General features: G+C 24.2%; 6 protein-coding genes across 6 annotated transcripts, besides 12 other annotated features; 3 read left to right on the top strand and 3 right to left on the bottom strand.

The window, feature by feature from the left end:
• Positions 1 to 483: 483 nt before the first annotated feature.
• Positions 484 to 531: a sequence feature (Signal peptide predicted for TA20260 by SignalP 2.0 HMM (Signal peptide probability 0.671, signal anchor probability 0.000) with cleavage site probability 0.565 between residues 16 and 17).
• TA20260 (uncharacterized protein) lies at positions 484 to 3459 on the top strand (the record flags this gene model as incomplete). The annotated part of the gene is made up of 1 exon (XM_949118.1): positions 484 to 3459. One exon carries the CDS (start codon positions 484 to 486, stop codon positions 3457 to 3459), a length of 2976 nt encoding a protein of 991 aa, XP_954211.1.
• A 982-nt stretch (positions 3460 to 4441) lies between these two features.
• On the top strand, positions 4442 to 5133 carry TA20255 (uncharacterized protein; the record flags this gene model as incomplete). The annotated part of the gene is made up of 2 exons (XM_949117.1): positions 4442 to 4697; positions 4808 to 5133. The coding sequence occupies 2 exons, from the start codon at positions 4442 to 4444 to the stop codon at positions 5131 to 5133; spliced, it is 582 nt and encodes a 193-aa protein (XP_954210.1).
• Positions 5134 to 5220: 87 nt separating this feature from the next.
• On the bottom strand, positions 5221 to 9523 carry TA20250 (uncharacterized protein; the record flags this gene model as incomplete). The annotated part of the gene is made up of 14 exons (XM_949116.1): positions 5221 to 5301; positions 5336 to 5467; positions 5673 to 5768; positions 5885 to 6164; positions 6399 to 6470; positions 6505 to 6587; positions 6734 to 6831; positions 6983 to 7024; positions 7219 to 7366; positions 7779 to 7930; positions 7982 to 8502; positions 8843 to 8940; positions 8970 to 9259; positions 9340 to 9523. 14 exons carry the CDS (start codon positions 9521 to 9523, stop codon positions 5221 to 5223), a joined length of 2277 nt encoding a protein of 758 aa, XP_954209.1.
• Positions 9524 to 9695: 172 nt separating this feature from the next.
• Positions 9696 to 10332, top strand: TA20245 (uncharacterized protein; the record flags this gene model as incomplete). Its single annotated transcript, XM_949115.1, has 4 exons — positions 9696 to 9753; positions 9888 to 10013; positions 10061 to 10181; positions 10275 to 10332. The coding sequence occupies 4 exons, from the start codon at positions 9696 to 9698 to the stop codon at positions 10330 to 10332; spliced, it is 363 nt and encodes a 120-aa protein (XP_954208.1).
• A 472-nt stretch (positions 10333 to 10804) lies between these two features.
• On the bottom strand, positions 10805 to 14172 carry TA20240 (integral membrane protein, putative; the record flags this gene model as incomplete). Its single annotated transcript, XM_949114.1, has 16 exons — positions 10805 to 10923; positions 11263 to 11281; positions 11380 to 11513; positions 11552 to 11730; positions 11871 to 11899; positions 12033 to 12060; positions 12145 to 12409; positions 12581 to 12599; positions 12679 to 12795; positions 12944 to 12990; positions 13054 to 13120; positions 13324 to 13375; positions 13472 to 13500; positions 13690 to 13776; positions 13849 to 13943; positions 13995 to 14172. The coding sequence occupies 16 exons, from the start codon at positions 14170 to 14172 to the stop codon at positions 10805 to 10807; spliced, it is 1464 nt and encodes a 487-aa protein (XP_954207.1).
• Positions 10811 to 10879: a sequence feature (8 probable transmembrane helices predicted for TA20240 by TMHMM2.0 at aa 10-32, 91-113, 123-142, 149-168, 202-224, 412-434, 444-462 and 464-486).
• Positions 10883 to 10923: a sequence feature (8 probable transmembrane helices predicted for TA20240 by TMHMM2.0 at aa 10-32, 91-113, 123-142, 149-168, 202-224, 412-434, 444-462 and 464-486).
• Positions 11263 to 11278: a sequence feature (8 probable transmembrane helices predicted for TA20240 by TMHMM2.0 at aa 10-32, 91-113, 123-142, 149-168, 202-224, 412-434, 444-462 and 464-486).
• Positions 11404 to 11472: a sequence feature (8 probable transmembrane helices predicted for TA20240 by TMHMM2.0 at aa 10-32, 91-113, 123-142, 149-168, 202-224, 412-434, 444-462 and 464-486).
• Positions 12679 to 12747: a sequence feature (8 probable transmembrane helices predicted for TA20240 by TMHMM2.0 at aa 10-32, 91-113, 123-142, 149-168, 202-224, 412-434, 444-462 and 464-486).
• Positions 13058 to 13117: a sequence feature (8 probable transmembrane helices predicted for TA20240 by TMHMM2.0 at aa 10-32, 91-113, 123-142, 149-168, 202-224, 412-434, 444-462 and 464-486).
• Positions 13339 to 13375: a sequence feature (8 probable transmembrane helices predicted for TA20240 by TMHMM2.0 at aa 10-32, 91-113, 123-142, 149-168, 202-224, 412-434, 444-462 and 464-486).
• Positions 13472 to 13494: a sequence feature (8 probable transmembrane helices predicted for TA20240 by TMHMM2.0 at aa 10-32, 91-113, 123-142, 149-168, 202-224, 412-434, 444-462 and 464-486).
• Positions 13711 to 13776: a sequence feature (8 probable transmembrane helices predicted for TA20240 by TMHMM2.0 at aa 10-32, 91-113, 123-142, 149-168, 202-224, 412-434, 444-462 and 464-486).
• Positions 13849 to 13851: a sequence feature (8 probable transmembrane helices predicted for TA20240 by TMHMM2.0 at aa 10-32, 91-113, 123-142, 149-168, 202-224, 412-434, 444-462 and 464-486).
• Positions 14077 to 14145: a sequence feature (8 probable transmembrane helices predicted for TA20240 by TMHMM2.0 at aa 10-32, 91-113, 123-142, 149-168, 202-224, 412-434, 444-462 and 464-486).
• Positions 14173 to 16002: 1830 nt separating the features above from the next.
• Positions 16003 to 16521, bottom strand: TA20235 (uncharacterized protein; the record flags this gene model as incomplete). The annotated part of the gene is made up of 1 exon (XM_949113.1): positions 16003 to 16521. The coding sequence occupies one exon, from the start codon at positions 16519 to 16521 to the stop codon at positions 16003 to 16005; it is 519 nt and encodes a 172-aa protein (XP_954206.1).
• Positions 16522 to 16888: the final 367 nt, after the last annotated feature.

Raw genomic sequence — 16888 nt, 5'->3', positions numbered from 1 at the left:
ATATAATAAAAAAATTAACAAAAGCATATTTTAAACATAATATAAATAAATCTTTTAATATTAATTTTATATATTAATTATAAAAATTTATAATACATTAAATTAATAATATATACTAAAAATTTTATCAAATTAACTAAAATATGATTAAATCAAGTAATTTAACTAAAATATGATTAAATTAGTTAAATTAACCGTAAATTACTCTAAATTTACTCTTAATAACTCATAAATTTACTCTTAAATTAGTTATATTATATTTTGGTATTAAATAGATTTGATTCATAAATGTACTTTAAAATGAAAAAATTTTCTTTTAAAAAGAAATTTCAAAAAAAGATCTAATTTAATAATTTAAATAATTTAATATTTAATTTTTAATTAGTTGATTAGTTGATTAGTTGATAATAATTTAATAATTTAGTTAATTGAAGATTTGAAAATTTAGTTAATTGGTTTAAATTAGTTGAAGATTTGAAAAAGATGAATATAATAATAATATTGTTAATATATCCAATATATATATTAGCTGATAATACAAATTCTGAATTAATAACAATAATAAATAAAAGTAAAAGTAATATAGAAGAACAAAAGATAAGAATAAAATCAATAAAAGAACATTATGAAGAAATATATAAAGATGGTAATAATTATTTAAAAGTATTTGAAAAGAATTTAAAAAGTTTACAACCATACTTAAAACATGAATCTACAATAATATTTCTACGTATTATACAAGAATATATTGATATGAAATTACAATTAAGACGTGATATTTTAAATTTTATTAATACTTCAAAAATTGAATTTAAACGTTCTAATAATGAATTTAATAATTCTTTAAAATTATTCAATCGTATTAAAATACTCAGTAACGGAGCCCATAACGGTGCTTGCTCAAACAGTACTAGTACTGAAGATACTAAGGATATTAAGGATGGTGAGGATATTAAGGAAACCCCTTTAGGGGGTGCTGCTGGACCAAGCACCGTTACGGACACCGTAACGAATATCCTAAAACCTTATTTAAAGAATATAATATTAATAAATATAAGAATAAAAGAAATAAATGAGAAATTAATAAAAATATTAAAAGAAATGAAATTGAAAGGGAAATTAATAGAAGAAAGTAATAGAAAATTATTAAATTATAGATTTATGTTAGAAATGATAATCAAATCAAATGATATAATAGTGAATAATAAGAATATATTAATGAAGAGTATAAATATACGTGATAAAGTGACATATAATTATAATAGATATAAATCATTAATAGATAAGAGTAAATTAATAATAATGGAATCAAATAAAAAAGAATTATATAATATTGATAAAAATAAATTAAATCAATTATACAAGAGAATTTTCTCCAATAAGAAAATTATCTCAAAATTAAATACTAATGTAATAAAAGAAATAAATAATATAAAATCATTAATTATAAAGTCAGAACAATATGAAATGATAATAAAAGATATTGGATTAAAGAATATAAAATCACCTAACACTGGTTATAAAGAATCACAAAATTATTATCAATTAATAATATTGTTGAGTAATAAAATTGTAGAAATTGGTAATAAAATTAAATTATTGTATCAACAAAGTATTGATATGTTGGAAGAGAATTTATTAATATTTAATGAAATGGAAAATGTAATCAATAGGAAAATATTATTAAAGAAACCAGTGATAGATTTTAATGATGTGATGATTAAAAGGAAATTTACAAGTAAAAATCCACAATTAGAACATACAACAATAGCAAGTAGTAGTGAAAGTGATGGTGAGGGTGATGGTGAAGTGGGTAGTAGGAGTGAGGGTATAGTAGGTAGGAGTGAGGGTATTAGTAATAAGGATAGTAGTACTAGTATTGGAGATAGAAGAAAAAGAAGAAAAACAAGACATGAATTGAATGAGACTAGGGGTAGTAGGGAGTTAGGTACTAAGGATAGTAAGGGATCTACAGGTAGTAAAGATAGTAAGGGTACTAGGGAATTAGGTAGTAAGAGATCTAGTACTACAGGTAGTAAGGATAGTAGTAATGGTACTGAGGGAATCCCTATTACTACTACTGGTACTGGTACTACGGGTACAGTTGGAGCAAGCACCGTAACGGAGGATACAACACCTGTAAGACCATTACGTAGAGGAAAAAGTACTAAACAAACAACTGGTGAACCAATTGATACTAGACAATCTACAAATCCATTTATTAATCCACCCAGAGATACTGAAGATAGTAGAGACACTAGGGATACTAGAGAACATGAAGGACGATTTAATAGTATTATAAATCCTAATAATCCATTTAATACTGTTGATAGTAAGGAAGTAGACAGTAGTAGTTCCAGTAGTGACAGTACCACTGATAGTTCCAGTACTAGTGACAGTACTAGTGACAGTTCTACTGATGATGATATGGAAGATGAAATAACATTTGTAAGACCAAAAAGTAGAAAAATTATTAAACCATTTGAAAGAATTGATGCAGATCTTAAATTGAAATCATCCGACAAGAAGGCTGACAAGACTAAGGAATCTGAGAAAAAGAAGGCGGATAAAGAGGAAACTGGCAAGAAGAAGGAATCCAAGAAGGAATCATCTGATAAGAAGAAGTCAACTGAAAAGAAGCCAACTGAGAAGAAGAAGGAATCTGACTCACAAGAAGAATCTAAGGAAGAATCAGATGTACAAATTAAGAAGAAGAAAGGAATAAAAAGTAAATTAGGAAAAGCATTTAATTATTTAACTGAAGTACTTAAAACACCAATGAGACCAATTGATTATACACCATTACATTCTGATGATGATACCACTATAGGATCTGACGATGATAGACTAGGATCTGATACTAGATTAGGATCTGATGACACGAGTATACAATCTGATGAAACTAGAGTAGAAACTGATGATACTAGAGTACAAACTGATGATACTAGAGTACAAACTGATGATACTAGAGTACAAACTGATGATACTAGTCTAGGATCTGAAGATGGTAGATTTGAATTGGAAAAATTAGAAGATAATTCTCATGAAATTTTAACCGAAAGAACTGGTGACAGTACACATAGTGGTGACACTAGTGTTAGGGCTGGAGGTCACACTGGTCATAGGGCTGGATCTGATAGAACACCTGTGAGAACTGGAAGAACTGGTGGAATGGATGGAACTGGAGCATCTGGTGGTAGTATAATTGATATAGAAAGAGAATTGAATAATCGTTTTAAAGGATTAAGATTAGATGGAACTAAACGTAATGAAGCAATAAAATTAATAGAAATGGCCTATGGATTTAAGAATCAATTTGAAATAGTAACGAGAGATTTGGATAAATCAATAGCAGAAGGTGCTGTCAGATTAGTCAAGACAATATTAATGGAAACATTACATATATATCTCACGGGTATCTGTGTTAAAGTACTCAATATCACTGATATTTCACATTAATCTCATTAACAAAATATACAGTAGTAGTTAGTAGTTAAGGAGTATACAGTAGTCTACAGTATAGTATAGAGTACAGTAGTTAGGAGTATACAGTAGTTTAACGGTGTTAGTTAGATAGGTAAGGAGTACTTAGGGGTTTTAGTAGGTATATAGTAATAAGAGTAAGAGTATTAGTAGTATTATTAGGGTTTTAGTAACTAGATAAGTGTATACTCGTGAACTAGGGTTTAGTACTAGGTATTAAGGAGTATATTAAGTATATGTATAGTAGTATATAGTAGTAGGTATAGAGTACTAGATATATAGTAGTAGTGGTATATGTATAGGAGTATACACTAGTGTATATACATACAGGTATAATAAGGTACTAGGCACAGTAGGTACTCTAGGACTAGGCAATAGGTATATTAGGAGTATTAGAGGTTATTAGGAGTTTAGTACTATGTACTAGGCTATTAGGTAGTAGATGTAGATGGTTATTATAGGAGTATCAACTAGTCTAGTAGTAGCTAGATAGGTATTAGGGCTACTTAAGGGTATAAGAGTACTATGGTACTATAGGCTTTATAGGCATTGAGAGTTTTAAGTATATAGTATCAGGGTTTAGGGTTTTAATAAGGATGTGTATACTAGTAATTTAGGGTTTTAATAGCTAGTTAAGTGTAAACTCGTAACTCAGGGTTTTAATGACTAGTTAAGTATATAAATCACTTTTTTAAAAATAATTTGAAAATTTATTAAAATAAAATTCTTTATAAATAATTTAAATTAAAATTCTTTATTAAATTAATAAGAATATTAATGTGCCACATAATAATTAAATTATTTATTTTTTACACACATTATATTAAAAATTTTACTAAATAATTAATTTTTCAACATTAATTAATTTTTCTCTATTTAATTAATTTTTCAATATTAATTAATTTTTTTAACTCTATAATTAATTTTTCAATATATTTAATAAAATTTTGGATTTAAAATGGTTTATTTAAGAACATTAAGAAATTCAGAATTAATGTATATATTTAAAACATTAACTTATGGAAATTCATTAAATTATGAAAATTTATTAACTTGTGATAATTTATTAAATCTTTTTAATAATATTTATAATATTAATTATACACATGAAGAAATTAATTTTACTATTAATTATCTTAAAGAATTATCTAATTCTCACGTTACTCCCGTAACGGTGACTGGCCCAACGGCTACCACTAATAACTTTACTACCAGTAATATTCATACTACTTACTACCTACTACCCCTTAACTACTATATACCTACTATAGACTACTATAGATACTTATAATACCTTTAATTACTAATATTGATAATACTATAGGTAATATAGGTACTAAGGGAAAGGGAGCTAATTCTATGGGTATGAAGTGTACTAGTGGACCAAGCACCGTAACTGAGGGACTAGATTTTATAACATTTTCCAATTCTATAAATAATATATTAAAAATAAATTCATTAGAAATATTATTAAAAAATATTTTTGATAATATATCAAATAATAAAAATTATATAACAATTGATGATATAATAAATTTTACATTAAAATGTAATATTAAACTTTCTGAAGATTCAAAATTAAAATTAACCTCAAGATTTTCAACCAATATCAATTTCAATCAATTTATACAAATTATTATCAATACATAATATTAACTGAATTTAACAATAAATTAACTCAAATTTTCTAATTTTTTAACTTAATTAATTTTTTTTAATATGTATTTATTTATGAGATTAATTAATTCTTAATAAGAACATATCATTAGTATTGAAATTTAATTGTTGAAATGTTTTATTAGTAACATCATTAGGTTCCTAATTAATTTATAATATAATATATTTTTTTTACATTAGAATTGGTTAATAATTCAATAGAACCATTAATATATTTAATAAATTTACGATATGGTATTGTTTGTATTAAAAAATAATAATCATATTCTTTTAAATTACATTTCTTCTCTATCCATTCAAATAATTTCTAATACAACAATTAACTAAAATTATGAGAAAATAATTAGAAAATTAGGTAGAAAAAAATAAATGCCAAAATTGATCGGGTTAGGGGAAATAAATTTTCCTCTCTAGATCAATTTTTGCTGCACCTAAACTACCTACTCCAACTACTCTACCTAATTATAGCTTAACTACTCTACCTAATCTACTCTTTAACTACTTAATATTACATTAATAGTATTATTTGGTGAAAAAGAATTAGTTAATCTTTCATTTGTAAATAATTTTATTGCTATTCTTATAGCATCATTACCAATATATTCTTCCTAAAAATAAATAATTTATTATTAAAATAATTAAATAATTAATTTTTTTAATTTATTATTTTAATTTATTATTTTAATTTATTATTTTAATTTATATTATTGTATGATGATATTACATTGGATTGATATTGATCTAATCTTATACCACCAGTAGTAGGCCAAATAAATTTTTTATTATTATTAAATGAATCAATATTTGTAATTTCTGATAATTTTAAAAAAAATTGATTGGATTGTAATATATATTTATATGGTTCAGGTTCTGGAAATTTTCCATTATTTGTTATTACTAATAATATTACACCAATTCCTTTCTCTAATATTTCTTTTATATAATCATATAATGAACCATATTCTATTATTATAGGACCATCTTTTAAACTATCCAATATAAACCTATAACCAATCAATTAATCAACTAAATTAACTAAATTGACCAAAATAACTAAAAAATAATTAAGAAAATAGTGATTTTGGAAATAAATGTCCAAAATTGATCGGGTTAGGAGAAATAAATTTTCCTCTCTAGATCAAATTTGCTGCACCTAGAGTACTCCTACCTAACCCCTATCTTACCTACTTATCTACTTCCTTAACTATCCTTAACTATATAAATTAGTAGTATTATACCATTCATTATGTAATTTACGTATTGAAAACCAATGTTCTTGTATATTACAAATAAATGCAATAGAATTATTACTAAAATAATTAATAATTATAAAATTTTTATTACTATTGGAACATTTCAAGACTTAATTGATTTAATGATAAATGTTCACATGTTATATTACGTCTATTCAATGCACTTTGTAATACCTAAACATTAATTAACCATAATTAACCAAAATTAACTACTAATTAACTTAAATATATCTAATTAGTAATAAATAAATTTATTAATTAGCTATTTAAAAAATAATTGTCTAAAATTGATCGGGTTAGGAAAATAAAATTTTCTTCACCCAGTAGAAATTGCTGCTATTCATTACTGGAAGATTGAAATCTCCTAATTCGGATACATTACCATAACCTAATATTTCTCCATTATATCCACTTTCACCTATAACAGCGTTACGGTGCTACGTTACGCAGCTTGGTCAAGCGGTACTGAGAAACTAACTACACCCCGTAAGGGGACTAACTACAGTAAATAACTATCTCCCTAAAAAACTACTAACTAATACCTAACTACTCTCATAAGGATATATAACTAAGGGTATAAGTATCCCCGGGAAAGGGAGCTAATTTTATGCCTGTGGAGTGTAATAGGGAAAGAGAGCTAAATATACACTAATTAGACCCTAGGAAAGGGAGCTAAATATACAGTTTTACTAACTAGGGAAAGAGAGCTAACTACAGGTATGGAGTGTACTATAACTAACTACTATATATAACTATATAACTAAGGGTATAAATAGGTATATAACTAAGGGTATAACTAAGGAACTATATAGAAGCCCCTTCGGGGCTAGTGATATCGGAGCTGCTGTTGCAAGCACCGTAACGGAGTTACCATTAAAATTAAGTAATGAATTTTCTTTAGAATCTAATATAGTAGAAATTTCACATAATTCATCAGTAGTAATTATTGGTCCCTAATATTAAATTTAAAAAATTAAATTAAATTAAATTATATAAAATTAAATTATATAAATTAAATTAAATTAAATATTTAAATTAATAATTAAATTTTCTATACTTGTAATAATGAATTTAAACAATGTAAAGCACATAATTTAGTTTTTGGATCTTGTTTTTCCCAGTAAATATATAATTCCATTAATTATCCAAAAAAAAATAATAAATAATAAAATATAAATTAATAAATAAATTTAAAAATTGGAATTAAAAAAATTTGAATAAAAAATTTTAATTAATGAATAAAAAAATTTGGATTGTAATATTAATGGTGTATATTTAATTGATTTAATTGTTAATATAAATTTTAGCTTCTAAATTTCCTAAATTTGTAGAATTTATATTTTTATATTTTTTTAATTTTTTTACATTTGTATTTATTCCTGCAATTAATTTTTTTGGTCTCTTTTGTGTTTGTATAGAATTTTTATATATTTCTGGATCAGCATTTAATACTTCTTCTAATTGTAAATCTATACTTGGTCCAATCTCAATCAAATCTACTTTAGGTAATATTTCATCTAATACACATTATTCAATTGTTTTATTAATTAACTAATTAATTTTTTTACTTGAATTATTTGATTTATTTGATTTTAAAAGTTTTATTGAATATCTACGAAATAATATAATTGGACCATTTTTATATAATTTTCTTCTTTCTAATTTCTCCGTTACGGTGCTTGCTCCAACGGTACCAGTTCCCTCACTAGCCTCAATATCCTTACTATTAACAACTCCACTAGTATTAACTCCAGTATTAGAAAAAGTACTCGACTCCCCAGAATTAGTGACAGCAGCAATTTCATTCAAATTTTTCTCACTAGTACACTCCATAAGGGTAAAATTAGCTCCCTTTCCCATAGTACACTCCATACCCATAGAATTAGCTCCCTTTCCTGGAGTACCTGTAGCTCCCTTTCCCATAGTATCATATTGATCAAGAATAGTTATGGTAATAAGTTGTTTAATATTATCAAGTGAGATTTTAGGATAATTGGGACCTTTGAAAATATCTAAAAGTATATTACGAACAGTAATTAAATGTCCATTTTGTTGTCCAAATCCTGAACCTTGTACTATTATTAATGGTCTTGAATTTATATCAACAACTATAAAACATAATTAGCCAAAATAATTAAAAAATAATTGTAAAAAACACTAATTTGGAAAAAAATGTCAAAAATTGATCGGGTTAGAAGAAATAAAATTTCCTCAGTAGATCAAAATTGCTGCACCTAAACTACCTAACTCCTATAGACTACCGTACTTAACTAATACTATTACTTAACTATTAACTTAAATTAATCATAAATAGTTAATTTTAATAATTATTTAAAAAAGTCAAAAGTTGATCGGGTTAGAGAAAATAAATTTTCCTCTCTCCATCAATTCTTGCTGCTTCAACCACTCATATACCAATTTTTAATTACAAAAAATAAAATAAATGTACTAAAAGGTTGCAAAAATGATAGTTAGTGGGGTAACTCCGTAAAGGAGCTCCGTTACGGAGCTTGGTCAAACGGTACCCCTTAAGGGGTAAATAAATAACTATATAACTAAAGAAGTAGTATTGGTATAACTAAGTAGGTAATTGGAGCTGCTGGAGCAAGCACCGTAACGGGGTAACGAACTTGATTGATTAAATTTATTAATAGATTTATATTGTAATATATTGAATTGACAACAATCAAGTATATTTTGATTATATAAACGTCCAAATCCAATACTGTTAGGTCTTTTTTTATTAGAACTTGTTATTACATATAAACCAAATCCTAATTTATTACATATAAATTCACTTTCTAAATGATTTTTATTATTTATACAAATTTCATTCAATTTTTTATCTAAAAAAAAAATTTAAATTAATATTTTAAAAATTTAATTTATTTATCTAAAAAAAAATTTAAATTAATAAAATTTTTACTTATAATAATATTTTTAGAATTATTTTGTCGAAATATTGAAAATTCTTTACAAATTTGATATAAATCTTTTAATAATTGTTTTGTATCTTCATTATGTGTTGATAATAAAAATAATATTGGTTTCTTTAATTTCGGTTCCAAATCCAATTTTTTTAATTTTTTATACTTTTTTTTCAATAACATTTTTTTTTCCAAAAATTAATTAATTTTTTTTACAAATAAATTAAAATATTTTTTTCCAAATAAATTAAAATATTTTTTTTCCAAATAAATAAAAATTAATTTTATTTTTTGGTTTAATTATTTTGTTTATTGTGTTATTGGGGAATTTTATATAATTATTAAATAATAAAAAATGGTATTTAAAATTAAAGAATTAGGTTATTTATTAAAACCTGGTGAAAAATTTACAAGTAAAATTTATTCCAATTAAAATAAATAAATAAATTCTAATTAAATTAAATTTTTTTTCTTAATTTTAATTATTTTATTTCTTAATTTTATTTAATTAAATTAATTTTAATTTTCTCTTAATTTTGTTATTTAGATGAAGAAGATTGTATAGATGATATAAATATAAATACTAAATCTGAAATTTATCTAATTAACAGTAAGTCAAATTTAATTAATCAATTTTTATTCTTAATCTTATTCTTAATTTTAATTATCACTAGTTTATATAATTTTAATTATTTTGAGATTAAATGAATTGAATATTAGAAATAGAAGAAAAATTAAATGAAATGGAATTGAAATTAAATGATAAAAATTGGATTGAAACATTAACAATTATTGGAAATACAATACCACAAAATAATAATTTAACATTAAATCAACAATTGTAATAAATTATATATAAATAAGTTAATATAAATTAATTTTTATATATTAATTTTTATATATTAAAAATTTTTTAATAAAATTATTTTTTTAGTAATGAATTGGCTAATGAATTTATTAAAATTGGTCTTAACAATTTCAAAGTAATATAATTAAATAGTAGTTAGTTAAGGTACTGTAGCTATCTAAGGGTAATTAAGGGATATTAGGTAGTTAAGGAGTCTAAGAGGTAGTTAAGAATTTAGTCTAATAGAGTACTAGTAGATTAGGTAGTCTAGGTGCAGCAAGATCTGATTAGCGAGGAAAATTTATTTCCTCTAACCCGATCAATTTTGGACATTTATTTTTAAAATCACTATTTTCTTAATTATTTTCCCTAATTTTAGTTGATTTTCATTAATTATAGTTAACTATAGTTAGTATACTATAATTACTATTATTAACTAGTGTAGTTACTATAGTTACTAGTAGTTACAGCAGCAATATCTACTGGGTGAAGGAAAATTTTAATTTCCTAACCCGATCAATTTTGGGATTTATTTATTTATTTTAGAAAATGGGATTAGAATTTAATAGACCAATGGATTTTTATTCAGAAATGTTAAAAAGTGATGAACATATGAATTATATAATTAATAAACTCAATAATAAACTCAATAATAATAATAAACTAAAGAATAAATTGAATAAAAAGAATAAATTGAATAAAAATAAAACTACCAAAAAAATGAATAAACATAAAACTATTAAAAAGAAATTAAAGAAATAATTATTAGCAGCAAAAATTGTAACCGAGGAAAATTTATTTCTCCCAACCCGATCAATTTTGGACATTTATTTTTTAAATCCATTTTTTACAATTATTTTTTTATAATTTTGGTTTATTTGGATTAATATTATTGTAATTTATACATGTGTAATACCCAATTATTACAATCAGTATAAATATTAATATTTAATTGATGTATAAATTCATTATAAATTTGATCAATTTCATCTTTATTAAATAAATGATAATATCTTTTATAATGTAAATTTGTATCTTGTGAATATTTCTCTTGTAAATTCCAAGGAATTAATACATCTTGTGATGTAAAATTCCTATAACCAATATAACTTTCATCTTGTTCATAACTCCTAAATAATTAATTATTACTAATAATAATGTAGTAAATTTCTCCGTTATGGTGATGTGTTACGGTGCTTGCTCCAATGGTACTAGTACTAGTAAGTATTCTACAGTAGTCTATAGTAAGTACTACAGTAAGTACTATAGTACTATAGTAGTTAAGTAGTTTAGGTGCAGCAATTTTAGTAGTAGTACACTCCATGGCTGTAAAATTAGCTCCCTTTCAGGGGTACACTCCATACCCGTAGAATTAGCTCCCTTTCGAGGAGTAGTAATACTCTTAGTACTATTAGTATTATTATTAGTACTAGTACTACAGTGGGATTCGAACCTAGTACCTATAGGTCCCTTAATACCTATAGGTCCAGTAGGTACTTTAGGTGCAGCAATTTTGGTAGGAGAATTTTCCACCGTAACGGAGCTTTAGTACAATAATACTAGTACTAAGTAATTAACTACTTCTTAACTACTATAGTAATCTAAGTACTAAAATAATTAAAGTAATACTATAGTAAGGAATTAACCATAAATATATTAATATTTGACCACCAATACGTGTACAACGAATTAATTCTTTTATTACTTCCAATCTAATATATTCTTCAATATTAAGTAATTAACTATAGTACTAGTATAGTTAAGTAGCTAAATAGAGTACTAGTAGAGTTAGGTAGTTTAGGTGCAGCAATTTGATAGGAGCGAGGAAAATTTATTTCCTCTAACCCGATCAATTTTGGCATTTATTTTTTTTCTAACCAAATTTCAATAATTATTTATATTTAATTTATCTAATCAACTAATTAATTTGATAATTAAATTGAGTTAGTAATAATACCTCCGTTGTTGTGTTGAAAAATGATGTATAAGTGCAATAGATAAAGTTAAATCAGAGAAATTATTTTTTAAAGGTAATTTTAAAGCATTAGAAATAATAAGTGAAAAATTCTTATTATTATTACGTTGTTGTGCAATTTGTAATAATTCATTACAAATATCAATACCAATAAAATAACAATCATTTCTTATATTTAAATATTTACCATTACCACAACCAATATCTATTATTATACTTCCTGATGATATATTCTCTATTATTCTTACTACATTCTTCCAATTACCATATCTATACCAATTAATTTAATCAACTAAATACTCATAATTAAGTATAGAATTAGTCCAAATTAACTAAAAAATAATTAAGAAAATAGGTAGAAAAAAATAAATGTCCAAAATTGATCGGGTTAGAGGAAATAAATTTTCCTCAATCTTACAATTTTTGCTGCACCTAGTCTATCTAATCTAGTAGTAACATAATTAACCAGACTAATACTCTTAAGTACATAGTAACTAGAGTTAACTACTAATTAACTAAATTAGCTAAAATTAGGGAAAAATAATTAACAAAAATTAGGATTTTGGAAATAAATCCCAAAATTGATCGGGTTAGAAGAAATAAATTTTCTTCAATCCTATCAAATTGCTGCACCTAGACTATCTAATCTACTAGTACTCTACTAGGCTACTTAATTATACTAATTATAGTATACTAACTCTAGATTAACTAAAATTAACCAAAATAAGATAAAATTATGAAAAAATAATTAACAAAAAACACTAATTTGGAAATAAATGACCAAAGTTGATCGGGTTAGAGGAAATAAATTTTCCTCGGTAATCAGATCTTGCTGCACCTAATCTACCTTCTACTTAACTATCTAATTATAGTTAGTATATGAGTATAAACCTTGTATGTGAAAAATGTGTAGCAATATTTTTATAAATTTGATGTACAAAATTATTTTCAAATTCTTCTTCATTTAATTCATTATTATTAATATTAATAATATTTTTATCACAAGGTTCATTATTTATATGTTTTAATTTTTTTACCATATTTAAAAAATAATTTATCAAACTCAAAAAATATCAAATCTTTTTAAAAAATTTTTTTATCAAATTATTATTTATTAAAATTATTATTATATATTATATGTATTAATTTGAAAATGTATACCATCACCTGGTGGTTTACCAATAGGTAATAACCATAATAATATATTATTACCCTATAAATTAATAATTAATAATAATTTTAATTAATTAATAATTTTAATTTGATAATAATAATTTGATTAATAATTTGATAAATAATTTTTGGATACAAAAACAGAATATAAATTATTAATGAATCCTAAATTATAATTATATTTTATTGTATTATTCCATGAAAAACATTCAATTGTTGTTTTATTTATTAATATTAAACTAAAAAAAAAATTATTTATTTATAAAACTTACAATAAATGAAATAATGTAAATGGTATTATTATTCTAAAAAAATTATTACATTACGGTGATACGTTACGGTGCTTGGTCAAACGGTACCCCGTAAGGGGTGTAACCAAGTATAATTAAGTACTGCCTTGATAACTAAGTAGCCCCCGTAAGGGGATATAACTAAGTATAACTAACTACTCCCCTAACTCCCTTAAGTACACCCCTAATAACTAATTACCCTAATTAATCCCCTAATAACTACATAGACCCTGGAAAGGGAGCTAATTTTACAGCCATAGAGTGTACTCCGGGAAAGGGAGCTAATTCTATGGGTATGGAGTGTACTATAACTAAGTACTATATATGACTAGGATAACTAAGGGTATAAATAGGTAAATAACTAAGTACCCCTTTCAGGGGTTAAAGGAACCCCTTTGGGGAAAAGGAACCCCTTTGGTATAACTAAGTAGTGGTTATTGGGAGCTGCTGGAGCAAGCACCGTAATGGAGATACATTGAAATAATAAGAATAAGTATAGAAATAAGTGAAAGATAAAAGAGTTGATAGAATTTGGAATTGGGATCATAAAAACTTTGATAGAAAGCTTTAGAAATATTTTTAAACATAAAAATGTTAATCAAATCCGAATAAAATAATGTCAAAAAAAAATATTTATAATTATAAAATCCAATACCATTTGATACCTATAACTCCGTTACGGTGCTTGGTCAAACGGTACCCCGGGAGGGAACTAATCCCCGGAGGGTATAACTAACCAACTAAGTACCTAAAGGTATAACTAACCAACTAAGTACCTAAAGGTATAACTAACTACAGTATATAACTATAGAACTACAGTTAGAATAACTAAGAGAGCCCCTTTCAGGGGTTGGTGGTTGGTGGTTGGCCGTGGACCAGTCACCGTAACGGGGATACCCAAGGACAATAATGATCCATTTTAAGAACATTACGACCTAATGGTCTAAAAAATTATTATTAATAAATTTATTTACCGGCAATAATGAGCACGATCTGGTTTATAACAATTTTCATTCTTACAATATCTTAATTCACCTAATTAACCATAATAAGAAAATTTAATGAAAAAATAATTCTAAAAAACACTATTTTAAAAATAAATGTCAAAAATTGATCGGGTTAGAGGAAATAAATTTTCTCTCCTCAATCAATTTCTGCTGCACCTAAACTACCTACTCTACCTAGCCCTAGACTACCTAAGACTACTTAACTATACTGGTAGTATATGTTGATACCGTTTTGTTTACGTTCATTACAATGATATATACTATTAGGATCTAATTTCCATTCATCTATAGAATATTCCGTTACGGAGCTTGGTCAAACGGTACCCCGTAAGGGGTATATAACTAACTATAGAACGCAGTAAAGGTATAACTACTATATAACTAAATAAAGACGCCTTTCAGGGGGCTAGTGATATTGGGAGCTGCTGTTGCAAGCACCGTTACGGGATACCTGTAATATAACCAGGTTCAGTAATACAAGTCATAATAAATGACCAAAGTAATAATAATCCCAATATATGAACTAATAATTTATTAACAAAAATAATTAATTAATTAAAATAATTATATAATTGAAAATTATTTAATTTAATACAAAAAATAATATGTTGTATAGAATCTTTAGTATATTTGATATTATAATTTCCAAATCCAATTTCAATTTTAAATTTTGTTAAACAAACAAACTATAAAATATATTTTAATATAAATATTACCTCTAAATATATTGTATATATAGTGAAGAAAATGAGTATAATGAACTATAAATTGATGTGGTGGAAATTTACTTACAGAAACTGGTAAATTTCTAAGAATTGATTTACCTAAACTCATTACCAAATTTTCATTTAAAAAATAAATAAATTAATTTAATTAATGTAAATATAATAAAAAAATTTTTTTTACACACAACACTATTAAAACACAATAATAAATTAAATTAAATTTAAATTTAATTAATTAATTAATGGAAATTAATGTATTTTTATGAGAAATTAATGTTTATTAATGAATTTTGGACAATTGATTTTTTTATGCATATTGGAACCACAAAAATAACATCCAGAACCATTAGGAAATATACCATTAGGATTTTTTATACATTTTGATGATAAATGTCCTTTTTCACCACATACAAAACAATTTGCATATGGAACTTCTTCCTAATTCAATTAATTATAATTTTAATTCAATAATTTATAATTAATTAATGATAATTTTAATTAATTAATGATAATTTTAATTAATTGTAAAATTTTTTTACTTGATTTAATTTACAATTTTTTAATGTATGATTTATTGAACCACATTTGAAACAAATTAATTTATTATTATTTTCTTTACAATTTTGTAATAAATGTCCTCTTTTTCTACCTAATTATATTAATTATTTTATACTTACATTTATAACATATTTTCTTTATTCTTTTCTTCTTTACGGTGCCCGTTACGGTGCTTGCTCCAACGGTAACAGTTTCCTCAGTAACAGCCCCGATAGGGGCTTCCTTAGTATTAGTATCCTCAGTACTAGTAGTACCATTAGTAGTAGTACACTCTATGGCTGTAGAATTAGCTCCCTTTCCCTCAGTAGTAAAAGTGTCATTAGCTCCCTTGCCCTTAGTAGTACCATTAGTACTGGTATTGGATTTATTAGTGGATTTGTTAGATTTGTTGGATTTATTAGATTTATTTTTATTTGGTAATATTTGTCCTCCTATATAAATTTTTCCATTTAAAGCTTTATTTAATTTAGAAATTTTTGTTTTTAATAATTTAATTCTTGATTTACTTTTAATTTCATTATTTTTAAGTTCTTGTAATCTTTCTTCTAATTTTTTTTCTATCTTTTCTTTATTCCAATAATTTTCATATTTTCTTTTATATTTCATATTTAATTAATTAATTACAATACACCACAAACTTAATAAAATTTAATTACTATAAAAATTAATATACTACAAATTACTAAAAAAATTAATTACTACAAATTTAATACCATAAATTAATATAAAATTGGATAAATTAATATAAAATTGGATAAATTAATATAAAATTGGATAAATTAATATAAAATTGGATAAATTAATATAAAATTGGATAAATTAATGTGTATATAAAAAAACATGTATATTAATACGATATAATTGACATATCTTAAACAATATAATTATCTTTAATCTTTTATCAATTCAGTTACGGTGACTGGTAACAACAGACACAGGTACTACAAGTACCAATACTCCTTATACTCCTAAT

The sequence above is a fragment of the Theileria annulata genome, chromosome 1, assembly GCF_000003225.4.
Source record: "Theileria annulata chromosome 1, complete sequence, *** SEQUENCING IN PROGRESS ***".
NCBI classification, from domain to species: Eukaryota; Apicomplexa; class Aconoidasida; order Piroplasmida; family Theileriidae; genus Theileria; species Theileria annulata.
This window is presented reverse-complemented; position numbering and strand designations above follow the sequence as displayed.